The sequence below is a fragment of the Panthera onca genome, chromosome C1 (assembly GCF_046562875.1).
Source record: "Panthera onca isolate mPanOnc1 chromosome C1, mPanOnc1 haplotype 2, whole genome shotgun sequence".
NCBI classification, from domain to species: Eukaryota; Metazoa; Chordata; class Mammalia; order Carnivora; family Felidae; genus Panthera; species Panthera onca.
The window spans coordinates 149,311,473-149,327,217 of record NC_138346.1 but is presented as its reverse complement, the minus strand read 5'-3'; the positions used below and the strand labels follow the sequence as shown (position 1 = coordinate 149,327,217).

General features: G+C 35.7%; 1 protein-coding gene across 3 annotated transcripts in view; it reads right to left on the bottom strand.

Annotated features, from left to right (window-relative positions):
* Positions 1–15,745, bottom strand: part of COL24A1 (collagen type XXIV alpha 1 chain) — a 409,345-nt gene that overhangs the window by 54,980 nt on the left and 338,620 nt on the right. For all 3 annotated transcript variants that reach the window (XM_078451730.2, XM_078451731.2, XM_078451732.2), the window contains 2 exons: positions 10,155–10,208; positions 8,919–9,026 (listed from right to left, as the gene is read on the bottom strand). In XM_078451730.2, coding sequence (XP_078307856.1) covers positions 8,919–9,026; positions 10,155–10,208 — 162 coding nt within the window. The remainder of the gene's footprint in view (positions 1–8,918; positions 9,027–10,154; positions 10,209–15,745) is intronic.

Here is a 15,745-nt window from a genome sequence, read left to right as displayed (position 1 = left end):
TCATTTATGCTTTGGCTCTTAGACATGTCTAGGCTCACACTACTATGAAGAAATAAATGTCCATCTTTTATTTCAAAAATAACAAATCTATACCCATACTATTTTATTTGATCCTCAGAATCCTGTGAACATGCCGATTCTTTCCTGACTGCAGGTTTTTCCATTTTGATTCCTTCACATAGCGTGTTCTTCCTTCATTCTGTATATACCTGGCTCAGTTTTCTGAAGGGATATATAGTATAAATATACCCCAGTATGACTTCCTCAGTGAGGCCTCCACTGTCTACTCCATCTATAATCTACTTCCCACATGTTCTATTTCAAAACCCTATTTATTTCTTTCATAGAACTTAGCACAATTTAGAATTGCCTGATTTGTTTATGTATGGACTACTACTCAATTACTGGGCTGATCCATATTGCATTATGAATTGTTTTTAGGTCTAAAATGGTCAAGTGTCAGAAGTTTCTTGCTGTTTCATGTGTGTTTCACGAAGGCAATTCTTTGTCCATCTTGTTCACTGCTCTATTCTCTAACTCCTGGCTCATATTAAGCACTAAACAAATATTTTTGAATGAATGAATGTTTGCTTAACCACGAATATCTATTACTATGGAAAGATGATAATAGCTCAATAATAGACATTCACATAGAATGTCTCATTTGATACTCAGAAAAACCATATGAATCAAGTATTTTTGTATTGCTGGTATAGATGATGCTTAAGACATTAAGTAGGTGACACACCCTAACTTTATTCGGGTCTCCGAAGTCATGGTTATTATGCAAAGAATATTCATTCTTCAAATATTTACTGAGCTCCTTCTATAGGCCCGACACTGCTAAGTGCTAGGGATGCAAAGATGAATAAAACACAATCCCCATTCTACAGGAGTTTGCAATCTTTTGGGGGCAGAAAGATGTGAAGATATGTAATCAGCAGCCATATGATCCATCCTCTGATGGAAGCAGTGTATACAGTATACATAAGTTCAGAGGAGGGAGGCTTAACTCTGACTGAAGAATCCAAAGAAGAGTGTCTGAAGGAGGCAACCATTCAATTAAGTCCTAAAAGAGCAAGAAATTATTCATCCTAAAGTCAGAGAGAAAGATGGAAGAGCTTTCCAAGCAAGCAGAAGACAAAAATTGCATGTACAAAGGCATTAAAGTAGGAAAATATGCAGAATTTGGAGGAATGTCTAAGTAATTAAGCATATCTGAAGGGGCACAGTATAGTGGTTAAGGACATAGGTAGGCTCTGAATCTACATTGCCTGATTTTGAATTCTGGCTCTATTATTTGTTGTCCGTGTGACCTCAGGCAAGTTACTTAGTCTCTTGGAGTCTCACCTTCCTATTCTGTAACCTGGAGATAATAGCTCTACCTACTTAATGGTTTTTTTGTGAGGATTAAAAAACTTCATACATATTCAGCACCTTGAATAGTGCCTCGCACATGCTAAGTGTTTAATAATTGTTAGCCGCCATTATGACTGAAATGCACAGCAAATGTGAGGAGAAAAGTGGACTATAACACTGGAAATGTAAACAGAAGCCAGATCATGAAGGATCAACATTCCAAGAAGACTATGAACTTTATTGGATTGAGAGTCATTGGAGACTCAACTAGGAACATTACATCCTTTAGCAAATCTTTCATTTTGTTGCTAATAAGCAGCCAAACAGACTGTGTTTTGTCTGCTCTGGAAGAGTTCCTAATGAGCAGTTAATGGGCCAAAACAAGCAGCAGGGGGAATAGAGAGAAAGTAGCAATCAGGATAAACCATAATTGGAAATCACCCTCTTAATAATCAAGAGTTGACAGGATCTGCTGATGGTATGTTTCTTTCTCCAAAATACTGTGAAGAAAGAAATGTATCTTCTTAGAAACAGAAGTTTCTCTAGTGTGACTAGCTCACAGGCTAGAGAACACACCAGATGGGTGGCAGGGCTCCTGGTGTTCTTTAACAGAGGCTTCCATGGTGGTCTTCCTACTCTGTGCTTGGATTATGAGTGGGCTGATGAAGTGTGTTTTTCCTTCCTATACTGGGCACAATCCACAAGTGGAAAACTTAAGACTTTTGATGTTCTTTTAGGACAAGCATCTCATTTTATACAACACTTAAGCCTATGTTCACCTGACAAAGTGCAAAGTCAAGATTGAAAGGCCTTGACTTGTCTTAAGTCAAGATGCTACTTTTGTTTCTTTCCCTCTTTTCCAATAACCAATTTTATAAGTTGCAGCAATAAAAAAATAAAACGACCGGTAAGCCTTCATTTTGATGACAAATAGATTTATGATCTTTGCAGGGAAAAGTTGTTTTCCTTTTTCATAAATGATTGAGGCACTACTGAAGTCCAACGCAATGAAAACAGCATGGTAGACTCATTTACTACAGATGTGCTAAATTGACGAGTCTCAAAACACTCATTTCTACAGAAGGAAATTCACACAGGCAACTGTGAGTCTCCCCAATACTATCCTTTAGTTATAGTCACATGACCTTGGAAAAACACCGAAACTGCGGAGTGAATATGCCAAGAATTCTTTAACTCCTTGGCCACATCAAAAAAAAAAAAAAGAAAGAACATTGTTTAGGAAAATCAGGCAGTTGCATAATGCTAGAAATCCCAGAATAAATATTTTTCTCAGTGGAAAAATCCAGCAGCCTTTAAAGGTAAGCCAAGAAACACCACGGTGCCATGATTTAAAAAAATAAAATAAAAATTACAAAAAAAGACCAATGGAAAGATGTCCTTATCCGTTGTTGAAAATATTCCAGGGAATATGCTAGTATTTAAAGACTGTGTTACTATCTCTTAAGTAGTTTTTCTACTGCCACAGTAAGTTTCAGAAATAATTACTTAGAAATCATTTCACCTAATGACCAGTTTGGCCATTGTTACCTAATGTCATTGAACAGACCAGTTCCTTATAAAAACTATTATTCTGATTTCATATCATATATTCTACAGGGAGCCGAAATACAGAAAAATTTTCTGTATTCTTAAATACCAATGGCATGTGTAAACCTTGGGGCTTTATTTAAAGGGGATTCCTCAAGGGAAAGTTAATTTTGTTTTTATTTTGATGGCTACAAAACATTTCAATATTTATGACATTCTGATATTCAAAGTATGCATGTGAAATTTTTCTTATTCTTTGCAAATGCTAAAAAGTAGGAGATGATGAATTATGATCTGATACCTAATTGCTTACTAATAGCAATAGCAGATACCATTCAGCTTCATGGATTTGGGAGGTATACAACATTATTGTAATTCATTTCAACTCCTTTCATCATAAGATTCCATGAGGTTTTTATACAAGTCATGTATAAAGGGACATGTGGCTCTGAATCTGTTTTTTAAAAATGACTTCCTAATTAGAAGTGGAATAGCTTACAAAGTGGAGCTAGAATATGCATGTTTTATTACCTAATTCATACTCAGATTCTCCTTGCTCCTCATTATGTCTTCAGCGTCTCCATATCTACTAGGTCTATCTAGCATTTAAATGTGGTTAAGCTTCTCTCACTTAAAAATAACTTCTACTGTAATTTCAGTTTCATCTCTAGTTATTGCCCTCCTTTCTCTTTCAGGGCCAAATTTCTCCATTGAATTGTCTGAATATCTTGATTTCCTCACTGTCCACTCTCCTCAAGCACTGCAATCCTATTTCTGCATCCCCCGCATCAGATCAAATGGCTATATGCTGATGTTACCGATGATCTCCATATACTAAAGTATAGTGGTTATAATTTTATCTTTTTAGATTTTGGTACTAGTCAGTGTCTGTATTTGCAAATACCAGAAACTAATCCTGGATAATTTAAACAGAAAATTTACTGAAAAGGTACTGAGTAGCTCATAGGCAAATCCAGAAAGCCAGGTTCAGAAAATGCATAGAATTGAAGGAAGTTTAGGTAGCCAGAATTTGGATACTGCAGAGGGCATTACCGCAGCTTGCCAGACATGGACTCCAGTCACCCCTGGAACCTGAGTGCTATTGGGGTTACTGCCACTGCCACTAGAGTAGAATTCTCTACTATCCCTGCTTCTGCGTATCACTAACTCCCCAGCCAAAGGGCTAGCTGGACATGACTGATTGGTTAGGCCTAGGTCATAGGCCTGTGTCCTTGTTTCAAGGAGGAAATGGGAAGTGAAAATCTAGAATCTGACTTCTGTAGAAGGTGCCCTCCCCCCACCAAGACTCAAAAAGGGAGTAAACATAAACATTTATAAACACAAGATGGGGTTAAAATGCTGAGTAGCCAAAAAACCAAAAAAATAAAATTAATAAAACACATGTCCATCACAATCTCTCAGGATTATTAGATCTAGTTGATGACTTTTTCCTTGAAATATTTTTTTTCCTGAGTTTTTATGACATTACATTCTTTTTCTCCTATTACGATCACTCCATTTCAGTCTCCTTTGTAGTCTCCTCTTCCTTCTTTACCTGATTTCTAAATGATAGAAATCCTTACAGCTCAGTACCAGACCTTCTTTCCATCGTTTATTTAATATTTGTATTTTTCTTCATTTGTTCCCCAAATCTATTCACTGTCGCTTCTCTATCTTGCTGTTTGTCCTGGGAATTTGACCTTCATGGACTGTTATCATCTGGGTTCCCTTGTCCTCTCTTCACTTTCAGTTGGGGCTGGCCAATGGGGTACATATCTCTAGGATATTAGAGGAGAAAGGAGTACTATATTTATTTCTTCCATTTCCTCCTAGCTTTGACATTCTGTCAGTGGCTAGGTTACGTTCAAATACAGCTCCCGTAAGGTGTCCCTTTTCCCACAGCTCCAGCCCTCAGCTTGGCTCTCGACTTGACATTATTTCTTTCCTTTAACCTTTCAGGTCTAAGGACAGTAACCACATCCTACTGTTGATAGTCTCTGGATTCTCCCAACATCCCTTACTGGCTGTCTTAACCCTTTCTTCATTTCTGTAAATATTTTTTTCAAAATTCAAAAGTAGAGTATTTCATCTACTTTCTAACATGACTCTGATTAAGTACATTTCTATATGCTGATGACTCTCACACTTATATCTGACATTTTCTCTGAGCTCTAGGCCAGAATATCTAATTGCCTAAATGTCATAACGTTACCCATAAAATTTGGGCTTCCTTCACTGTTTGCTTTTTTTCATGATGGGCAGTATAATGCACCAAGTTAGGAACTTGCACAAGTTAGAAATTTGGAAGTTATCCTTGACATCCCTCTCCTTCCCTTACCTCCCTTAACCAAATATCAAGTACTGTAAAAACTACCTCCAAAATACCACTAAATCCACCCACTTCTTTCCATTTCACTTCACTAGTCTAGTGCAAACCATGAAGATATGCAGCCTGAAATATTGCAATAAATAGTCTTCTTATTAGTTGCCTGTATCTATGCTTGCCCCTTTCAATCTATTTTCCATAATGAAGCCAGAGCGAGTCCTCTAAAAATGGAAAATTGGGATGATGTCCCTCCTAACCTCAACAGGGTACTAGTATCTTCAGATAATGTTCAATATCCTTAACGTGTCCTTCAACATTCACATGATGTGGCTCTTGTGTACTTCAATGGCATCAAACTGTATCAGCATACATCTTGTTCACTAAACTTTAGCCATAATTGCTAATGTTCTAGTTTTTCAAACACACTATGTTCTTCCTAACTTTGTATATGCTGTCATCTCTGCATAGAATGTTTCTTTCAGGCTTTCCTCACTCACAGTAATCATTCCTAATTTATTAACTCCTACTTATTCTTCAGTGTCATCTCTCTCTTTCTCCCTACCCTCTCATATGAAGCCACTTTACTGACATAAAGTAAATTGCAAAGTACATAATTTGATAAGTCAGCATAAAAGATTTCACACATTTGTGAAACCATCATCACAATCAAGATAATATATCTGCTCCCTCCCCCAAAAGCGTTCCTTTGGTAAGCCCTCTTTCTCATACCTCTAGCACTCCCATCTACAGGATACCCCCGATTTGCTTTCTGTCACTACAGATTAGTTTGCAATTTTTAGGATTTTACATAAGTAGAATCATACAGTATGTGCCCTTTTTTGTCTCTTTTTCTTCACTCAGCATATATATTTTGAGATTCACTCATGCTATAGCATGTGTCAGTAGCTCATTCTTTTCATTGCAAACTAATATTTCATTATACATACATACCACAATTTGTTTAGCCAGAGACCTCTTGAAGAACATTTGGGTTATTTCCAGTTTAGGGTTATTACAAAGATAAGTGCTATGAATATTCATGGACAAGTTTTTGTGCAGATACATGTTTTCATTTCTTTTGGCTAAGAGAGAAAGGCTGGGTCATATGATAAGTATGTTTAATGTTTTAAGACTGCAAATGTATAGGTAATTGATGTCTTAATGGTATCTGATCAATGAACATGGTATATATGCCACTTATTTAGCTCTACTTTAACTTTTGTCAGAAATGTTTTATAGTTTTCAGCATATAGATTTGCACATTTTTGTGGTCATGTTATCCCATTTTGGCACTATTGTCACTACTGTTTTTTAAATGTTACTTTCTGATTGTTCATTGTTAGTATATAGAAATACAATTGAAATTTGTATACTGATCTAACAACCTGCAACTCTGGTAAATTTACTTATTTTTTTCTTGTAGAGTCTTAAAGATTTTCTACATAGATGATAATGTTGTCTATGAATAGAGTTTTATTTCTTCCATTTTACTTGTTTTTATTACCCTCACTAGAACCTTACTTAATTGATTAGAACCTCCAGTACAGTGTTGAATTTGTCATACATATGTGAGATATCTGTAGAAATATGAGGCCTCAATGGTTAGTCTCACAAATACCTACACTGGAAATACTTTTTGGAGGAAGTACTGAAATAATAATAGAAACAAATTCAGGAGATTCTATAAGGGATATTGAAAGTAATAGTGATCAAATAGCTTGATTATTACTCAAAAAAGAAGCAATGTAAATAAAAAGAGAAAGTAAATGCATAAAAACTAAAAGTAAAAATCAAGGCAATATCAAAAAGTGATGAAGGCAAAGAATAGTTTATAGAGACAAAGGGAAATGAGAGGACATAAAAGTGCTTGTTTTGTTAGAAATACAGATAGTGATACATTTAACAAATCAATACAGTTAATACATACCAAGATATACATATTTGGTTCTTAAGTTCAGTGCAACTGGTACAAAACATCAATCAAAAAAGAAAGGGCAACTTTTATTTTATTTTTGAAAAATGTTTATTTATTTTTGAGAGAGAGACAGAGTACAAGTCGGGGGTGGGTAGAGAGAGGGAGACACAATCCCAAGCAGACTCCAGGCTCTGAGCTGTCATCACAGAGCCCGACGTGGGGCTCGAACCCATGGACCGGGAGATCATGACTTGAGCGGAAGTCAGATGCTTAACCAACTGAGCCACCCAGGCACCCCAAGAAAGGGCAATTTTTAAACCAGCAAAAGAAAATTTAGTGTATAGAAATCAGGAAAGAAAAAAAAGAAGACAGAAAAGAAATAAGACAGTATAAGACAAGGAAAAGACAGAATTAAGATGGCAAATATTCTTAACGGAGAAATTTTAGATGCATTCTCTAAGATCTGTGCAGTAGAAGAATGTCCCCTATTGCTACTACTGTTTAATATAGTATTGAAGGTCCCTACCAACTTATGTGGAAGGAAAAAGAAGTGAATGTAAGGAAAGAGATCAATCTGCCATTATTTGAAGGTGGTATTATCTGTCTTAAAAATCCAATAGAAACAAAAGCAAATTATTAGAAATTAAAAAAAATCCAGTTGTACAGAATATAACCTGAATTAGTGACATTCTTTAAACAAGTAATAACTAACTAGAAAATAAAATAAAAAATAATACACAAAGTCTTTATTAAGAAGCAATACTCCATATTGATAAGAGCAAAGAATATGGAGTTAGGCTGTCTTTTAGCTATGAGACACTTGAAAGTGATAATCTCAGTGCCTCAGAATGTATGTAGGTATGTATGTATTTTTTTTAAACTGAGGTATAATTGACCTCAGTTTCTAGATGCATAAAATGAGGATCGTAATTGTATATATCTTATAAGATTGTAAAGATTAAGTGAGTTGATGTAGTCAAACACTTTATCATGGTACCTGGCACATAGTTAGCATTATATGAACTTTTGCTGTTATTATTATGGAAATATTTCATTATAGGACAATAGAAAATTATAAGAATAAATATTTCATCTATTTGATTAACTAAATGGTAAGTTATGAATTTTCTCCCAATAAAGCTATAAATTCAAGACAAACCCAATGACAATTCAAGTTTTTATTTTGTTTTTAGAGAAACCCAGCAAATCTAATCTCAAATGTATGGGGGTAGAAGTGTAAAGAAGGGGAACTTGCCCCATTAAATATGAGGACACATTGCAAAGCCATAGAATAAGAACAGTGTGACAATACAAACAGACCAGAACAATTTTTTTCTGTAGAAGGCAAGAGAGTAAATATTTTAGATTTTGTGAGGCCATTGGTCTTTGCTGCAGCTACTGAACTCTGCTTTGTAGTACCAAAGCTGCCTTCAATGTTCCAAAGGTGGCTTAAGATATTTGATGAACTCAAAACACAGTTGGGTTGTGTAGTCCCTAAAATTGTGCTTCTTTATGGTTCTTATTTATAAACTTTTATATGTGCAAAAAATGGCATATATTATATATGAGTTATTAGATATAAAATATGCAAGAGAATGTACTCATTGACATTCCCTGGAGATCATAAACATAACTCCAAAACAACTATTAAAGCAGTGATTGGCTAATCTGAGACAGTATCAAAACTAAGAAAGCTGAAATACATATGGTCTAGCAAAAAGACACTTATAAATAAGAAACAAAAAGTAAAGAGATATTCATTCTACTCACAGGAAGTCCCTGTTTTCCTGGTAGCCCAACTTTTCCAGAGTTTCCTGAAATGCCATCGGCTCCATGGTATCCTTGCATGCCTTTTGGCCCAGGTAGGCCTGGAAGACCCTTGGTAATTAAATTACATGGATTATAGACAGATGCTGTACAAATGTTTAAATGACAATTACCTTTGGGAGGGGGATGTTTACATTTTTAATACCCTGCCCCAGGATAAATTTTCCTGTTTCCTGAATTCCTTTTTGGATTCCACAGATCAGGTAACTCTTTAAAAGTTCCCTAAACAGAAATGCCACCAAGCTAACTAAAATGTGCTGTGTAAGCTTTTCAGCTTTAGTGTAATTCTCTGATACTTTTCATTGTACTGGCCCATGCTTTACCCAGCTATGGTGAAAAGTCAGCTATATGCATCTGTCAACATAGGAAACAGCTATCATTTACTATCTGCAAAACCTCATGCCATATTATTTTCTCAAGAAACAAATTACAGTTCTTCTTGTTATCATTTTGAAATAGATGATTATATGACTGAATAAAGGTCTGAACATTTTTTTTCTACTCTTGGGTAAGTGGATATTACCTATATGAATCTCTGGTCTGAATGTGCTTATATTTTGTGTTCATTTTCTCTTCTTTTTTGAGCCAACACAGGCCACCCAAAGTAGACATCTCGCCCTTGGCTGGGGAAAACCAGCAGGAAGTAAGTCTCTGCTAATAAGCCAGTCAACACATATTTGCCTGCCTAGAGGAAGCTGATGGCTAAGGTAAAATCAATCTTTATTCTGTGATGAAATGATTTAAAACATTCTTTTCTAAGACTTTCTGTTCTACTTGCCAGGGAACTGAGAGGCTGAGTCCTTCCATTACAATCCAGCTTAGGCTTTTTATTCATGCTTGAAGATCTCTGACCTTTCTCACCAATCATTTAGTTATATTTCCAGTTCCCTGTTTTCAGTGGTTCATGATCAGAGAGTAGCATGAGTCCACAGAGAGAGCTCCATAACACCGGAAAATAGCATCCTTCAATTGCTGAGACTTGTATTTGTACAGCAAGCTTGGTTTTGAACTCATGGTCATATTTTGTTCCCTCTGTGTTCCAGCGTGGGCTTAAATTATTTTTTGAAGACAAGCTGATTTATCCAACACTTGTCATAATTGGCCCCAAACCTTTCTGCTTGCTGAAGTTGCCAATTCTATTTAGAAAAACAAGAAAGATGAAAAGGGTCTATTACTTACAGGAATCCCAGGTTTCCCAGCAGGGCCAGGAGTTCCTTTTTTCCCTTTAGGACCCTAAAAATGTGAAGCACAGCTGTAATTAATTGTAATAAACTTAATTAAACTGAAGGCATAGAAAAGAACCCTGAGACCTGGATGCCACAGCACGTAATGCCACTAACTAGCTGTATATCATTGAGATTGTCATTTAACCTCCCTGGGAGTCATTTTCTTTATCTGAAAATGAGAGTTTGACCAGATAATCTATAAATTTCCATCTAGCTCCAAATTCTATGATGTAAAAATTTAAATACTGGCTCTAAAAGGGAACTAAATATTATTTCATAAATGTCCACCTTTTCAGACAGAGCCTAGTGTCTTCCTATTGAAAGTGGCAAAGTGATTTATTAATTCAGTAAACATTTACCAAGTTTTACGTGTCAGGTACTCTGTGCTCTGTTGGGAATGCAAAGTCAAAGTTACTGATCTCAAGGCACTCACAGTGTAGTAAGGGACATGAACCAATAGCCTAAAATGTGCTTATCTGGAAGCATAGACAAGAACATACTTGTGAATCAAAGAAAAGATATTTATTTCCCACGGAACTCTTTGTTTTTCCATGTGGGAGATGTTTTAAATCATAATTGATTCAGCAGTAACTGGTCTGCCAGGATAGTTAGGAATTTTGCCCTTGCAAATCATGCCATTATTGTGATGATATCCTAAAATTATTTTAAAAAGAAAAATGTGGAAAAGAGTGACCTAGTTCACAAATAAGAAAAAGAAGCATATTGTCATTACCAGACACATTTCTCAGAAGTCACAAACAGGATAATTCCACCAAAACGGGATGTTAAGTTATTCAAATTTCAGATAAATTGTGCCAAAGATTCAATTTGAGAACAACAAAGTAAATAATTTCATAACATATTACATCTTCTGAAAATGAACTTAATATTTTAAGAAGAAATAGTATATGTAGTAATAGAAAAAAAGGGCATTTTGTATAAGAGATAAAAATCTAACTTTGTTAGAATTTGATAATGGGAAGCTATATGGAACAAGAGTTCTACCTCCAACTTGGAGAACTACTTTACTTGACTTAAAAGGTCACTAATATAAAGTCTTTCTAAGGGTGAGGAAACCAGAAAATGAAACAGTAGATGATTTGATTTAAGTTGAAGGAGAAGAAATTTCTGGAACATATGCTCTCTACAATAAAATATACCTTTTAGGACACAATAAAGAAATAAAACTACAAGATTTTAAATACTGAAAAAATTGTGATTTCAGTTATCTCTAATAGCACTAATTAAATAGTATATGAACTATGATAATATTCAAATATGTTAGCCAGAGTATTTTTTCCTTCACAGTATTTCTTTTTATGCAAAGTGATAGACCTGCTCTAGATTTTAGATTTTCAAAATAGACTTTCCCTTAGCTTATGGATTTCAACATAGTCTTCTGAAACTCATGGTGAGGTAATAATTTTAGAAGGATATAATATTTTGAGAAGAATACATTTTTAAAAAGAAAGCCTAATTTTTAATTAAATTTTATAACTTTTCCCCCAATGTTTATTTATTTTTGAGAGAGAGAGAGCATGAGAAAGGAAGGGGCAGAGAGAGAGGGAGACAGAGAATCTGAAACAGGCTCTGTGCTGTCAGCGCAAAGCCTGACATGAGGCTGGAACCCACAAACCGTGAGATCAGGGCCCCAGCTAAAGTTGGATGTTCAACCGAAAAAAAATGATTTTTAAATATGAAAACTCTATATTTGAGTACCAAAAACCAAGGTGACAAAGGAGTCCAGTCATACAATTTATGCCATAAAGAACAGATTTAGAATTATAATAGTATAAGATAAAAATTTTTCTACTTAAGGGGATATAAATATCTTCAAGTTGGTGAAAGGTAAAAACAAAAGCATAAGAGAAGCAAGATTGTTTGACACTGACAGGAATCTCTGAGAAGGGCCCTTTATACCTCACTCTGTCCTCAAGTCCTGGTGTGGGGGAAGCAATAATACCCTCAGATAAGTATGGGAATTTGGGCACAGAGACTATGGTTAGGGAGACTAAAGTCTTCATTCAGAAGTCCACATGAACTGCACTGAGTGTCAGCAGTAGAGTAGAAATTTCTACATTGGGATGTCTAGGCTGGTGGGCTTGAGAAAGTCTGAGTCCCACGAGCACCCAGCATGGTATGGGGATTAGCAGAATACATTTCCACGTGGCCAAGAACAGAAACAGATAGCTCTTAAAGGCCTATATAAAAGAGACTTTGTACCTTTTCTGTACACAGAAAATAGCTATACATGCCAGCATGGATTAATGAACTTCTGCAAGGAGGGCCAAGGTAGATGTCAACATGGTGGGATGATGGCTACTAAGGACCTAAATGGATGATGTGCATTTCAGTGTATACTGGTGTAAATAAATGACTGAAGACCAAACTCACCTTCCATTTCTCTTCCCCACCACTGCCACCCAGAATGTAACTGCAGACTTGACAAGAGAATGAACAGGAAAACTCTAAATCAAACGCAGGATATTTGTATGGATGGAGTTAAAGACAGTTAATTGACTAGAATGTTCTACCAATTAGGTTTCTACCACCAGGCAGGATGGGCACTCAGGATGGATGTTAAGTTCCATCATAAAGAACATAAACAAAATTATATTTTTAGTATACCTGAGTTTGTGACTTAAGGTTCAGACATACTATGCATGTAAGTAATGGCTTTACTCCAAATGCTTACATAACAAAATAAAAACAAAGAGATTCACATGTCGTCACAGACCGATTACATTTTGGGATGACCATTATGTTGGGGATTATTTCAGAAAAACTAAATGTTGTGCACTGAAATCTACATGTATGGGTCTGTTATCATGAAAACTAGGATGTTAATCAGACCTGGATGGGCATCAGGAAGCAGCTTCCAATAGAATAACACAAAAGAAAAAGTATGACTATAAAAGTTATTTTTGAAGTATACTTTGCTACTTGTAATAGGACAATTGTGGTAAAATCTGCCTATTGAAGACAAAAAGTATTTAACAAATAACAAAACTGTAGTGTCTGCTGTTTCGAGATGTTCAAATCAGGAAAGATTTCCTTATTACAATTATTGTCATCCTACTAAAAGGAAGTAGGCCAGCTAGAAAAGCCATAGTCTAACAGTGGAGATTTTAAATGTATAAAGATCGGGGCGCCTGGGTGGCGCAGTCGGTTAAGCGTCCGACTTCAGCCAGGTCACGATCTCGCGGTCTGTGAGTTCGAGCCCCGCGTCAGGCTCTGGCCTGATGGCTCGGAGCCTGGAGCCTGTTTCCGATTCTGTGTCTCCCTCTATCTCTCTGCTCCTCCCCCGTTCATGCTCTGTCTCTCTCTGTCCCAAAAATAAATTAAAAAAAAAAAAAATAAAATAAATAAATAAATAAATAAATGTATAAAGATCAATAAAGTGTAGAACACTGATACTTTAAAAAAACTGTACATTAAAAAAAAATCTCAAAATGGAATTGTTGGCTTATAACTAAATTAAGAGCCAGGTATTACTAAACATTAATCCTACGGAGAGGTAGTCTCTTTTTTGTAGGAAATTATAGATTTGGGCCAAAGACAAAGATAATATGTTGTTATATGAGGTGTTGGTACATGACTGAGTTGTTATCATAAGAAGGAAAAGAAAGTCACTCTTCAACTAATACCCAGAACTCAACTATAGTAAAGCTAGAAGTATTCTAATGCTACTTTCAAACTTAACTTACTCATGTTATTCTATTTAAATATTAAGTACCTCATAAATCAATAAATAGACTTTACTGTTTTAAATGGATCTGATTTCAAATAGGCCATCATGTTTTTCAAAGCTAAGCCAGACAAAAGAAAAAGCACAATTTTATGCTCACTCTAAAGACTACAAATAAAAATCGCTTGCCTTTCCTATTTGATAGTGGACATTTTAAAAATGTGTCATCATAGTCCAAAACCCGTTATTTAAATGAAGTTGAAGAATAGTTACCTCAATACTTAGCTAGTTCTAACTTTGTTAGGACAGATTTACAATACAAACACAGATTTAGAGTTAGGCAATAATTATACTCTTTCTCTCTCTTCTTTTTTTTCTCTAACCAAGAAATTTCAATTCACTAAAATCTGGAATTTTGTTTTGGAAGAAAAATAAGATTTTGGCTTGAGTCTTAGTCTTGGAAAGCCATTATAGGACAGTTCACTACATTTAAATTACAAAAGTCTTTTTGAAAATGTAGTGGTTCTGCTATTGGATTTGACTTGTTCTTTCTCTCTACTGTGTCATGAATGAGAGCCCAATGAATAAGTTAGATGGTTAAGTAAAACTAATCATAAAAGATTTCAAAGTAATAGCAGGCTTTTGTATAATATTGGGAGTCAAGAAATAAAGTTTCTATTGTTAGTTCTGTTAACTAATTCTGTGATCTTAGGTAACTCAATCTGTCTGAGGCTTAAATTTCTTCATCTGTAAAATGAGAGGGTGGTCCAGATGATTTTAAAGGGCCATTTCTAAATCTAAAAAACAAATTTAAAGCTTTGCAAAAACAAGAAGACAGTAATTGGACAGGATCCACCTGACCACTGAAGGTGTCCCTAGTGAATAATACATGGTCAATGATTATTCTTGTAGCAATTATTACTATTTTAAATTCTTTTTTAAAAATGTTTATTTATTTTTGACAGAGAGAGAGAGAGAGAGAGAGCACAAGCAGGGGCAGAACAGAGAGAAGGAGACACAGAATCTGAAGCAGGTTCCAGGCTCCCAGCTGTCAGCAAAGAGCCTGAAGCAGGGCTTGAACTCACCTATTGCAAGATCATGAACTTGAACTCACAAACCTGAGATCATGACCTGAGCTGAAGTCAGACGCTTAACCGACTGAGCCATGCAGGAGCGCCTAAGAGGCTTTTTAATGTAACCTTGAACTGTATGTCAGCATTGGCCAAGGCAGGAAAGAACTAATTCCCTTGAATTATACAGAATTTAAACCATGGCTTCTCAGAATCTTTTGGCTCTGATACCCAGGGTAAGTTGACCACATAGGCTGGATATGTAGTTGTTTAGTAAGAATATATGATTTTCACTGGCATAATTTTAACAGATACTAATAAATACCAAAACATTTCTTCTTCCTGAGATATGTCAAAAAAGAAAAAGAAAATACTAAGAATATGAAAGTACTAATTCTAAGAGATGAGAAATTTTGGGATCAAACCTTGGGGGAGCATTTGCATCCTTAGGCACTTAATGCAAGTCACAAGAAGGCAGTAGCAATATTCTAGGTTCCTAGCTGTTTCCACTCCTTTTTCCAATTTTGGTGTTAAAAATTCTAAGCGGGGGAGGAGGGGTGCTTGGGTGGCTCAGATGGTTAAGCGTCCGACTCTTGGTTTCAGCTCAGGTCATAATCTCATGGTTCGTGAGTTCAAGCCCTGCTTCTGGCTACATGCTGATAGCTCAGAACCTGCTTGGGATTCTCTCTCCTCTCTCTGCTCTTCCCCTATTCACACACACATGTGCTCTCTCTCTCTCAAAATAAATAAATAAACTTTTAAAAAATTCTAAGTGAATGAGACAAT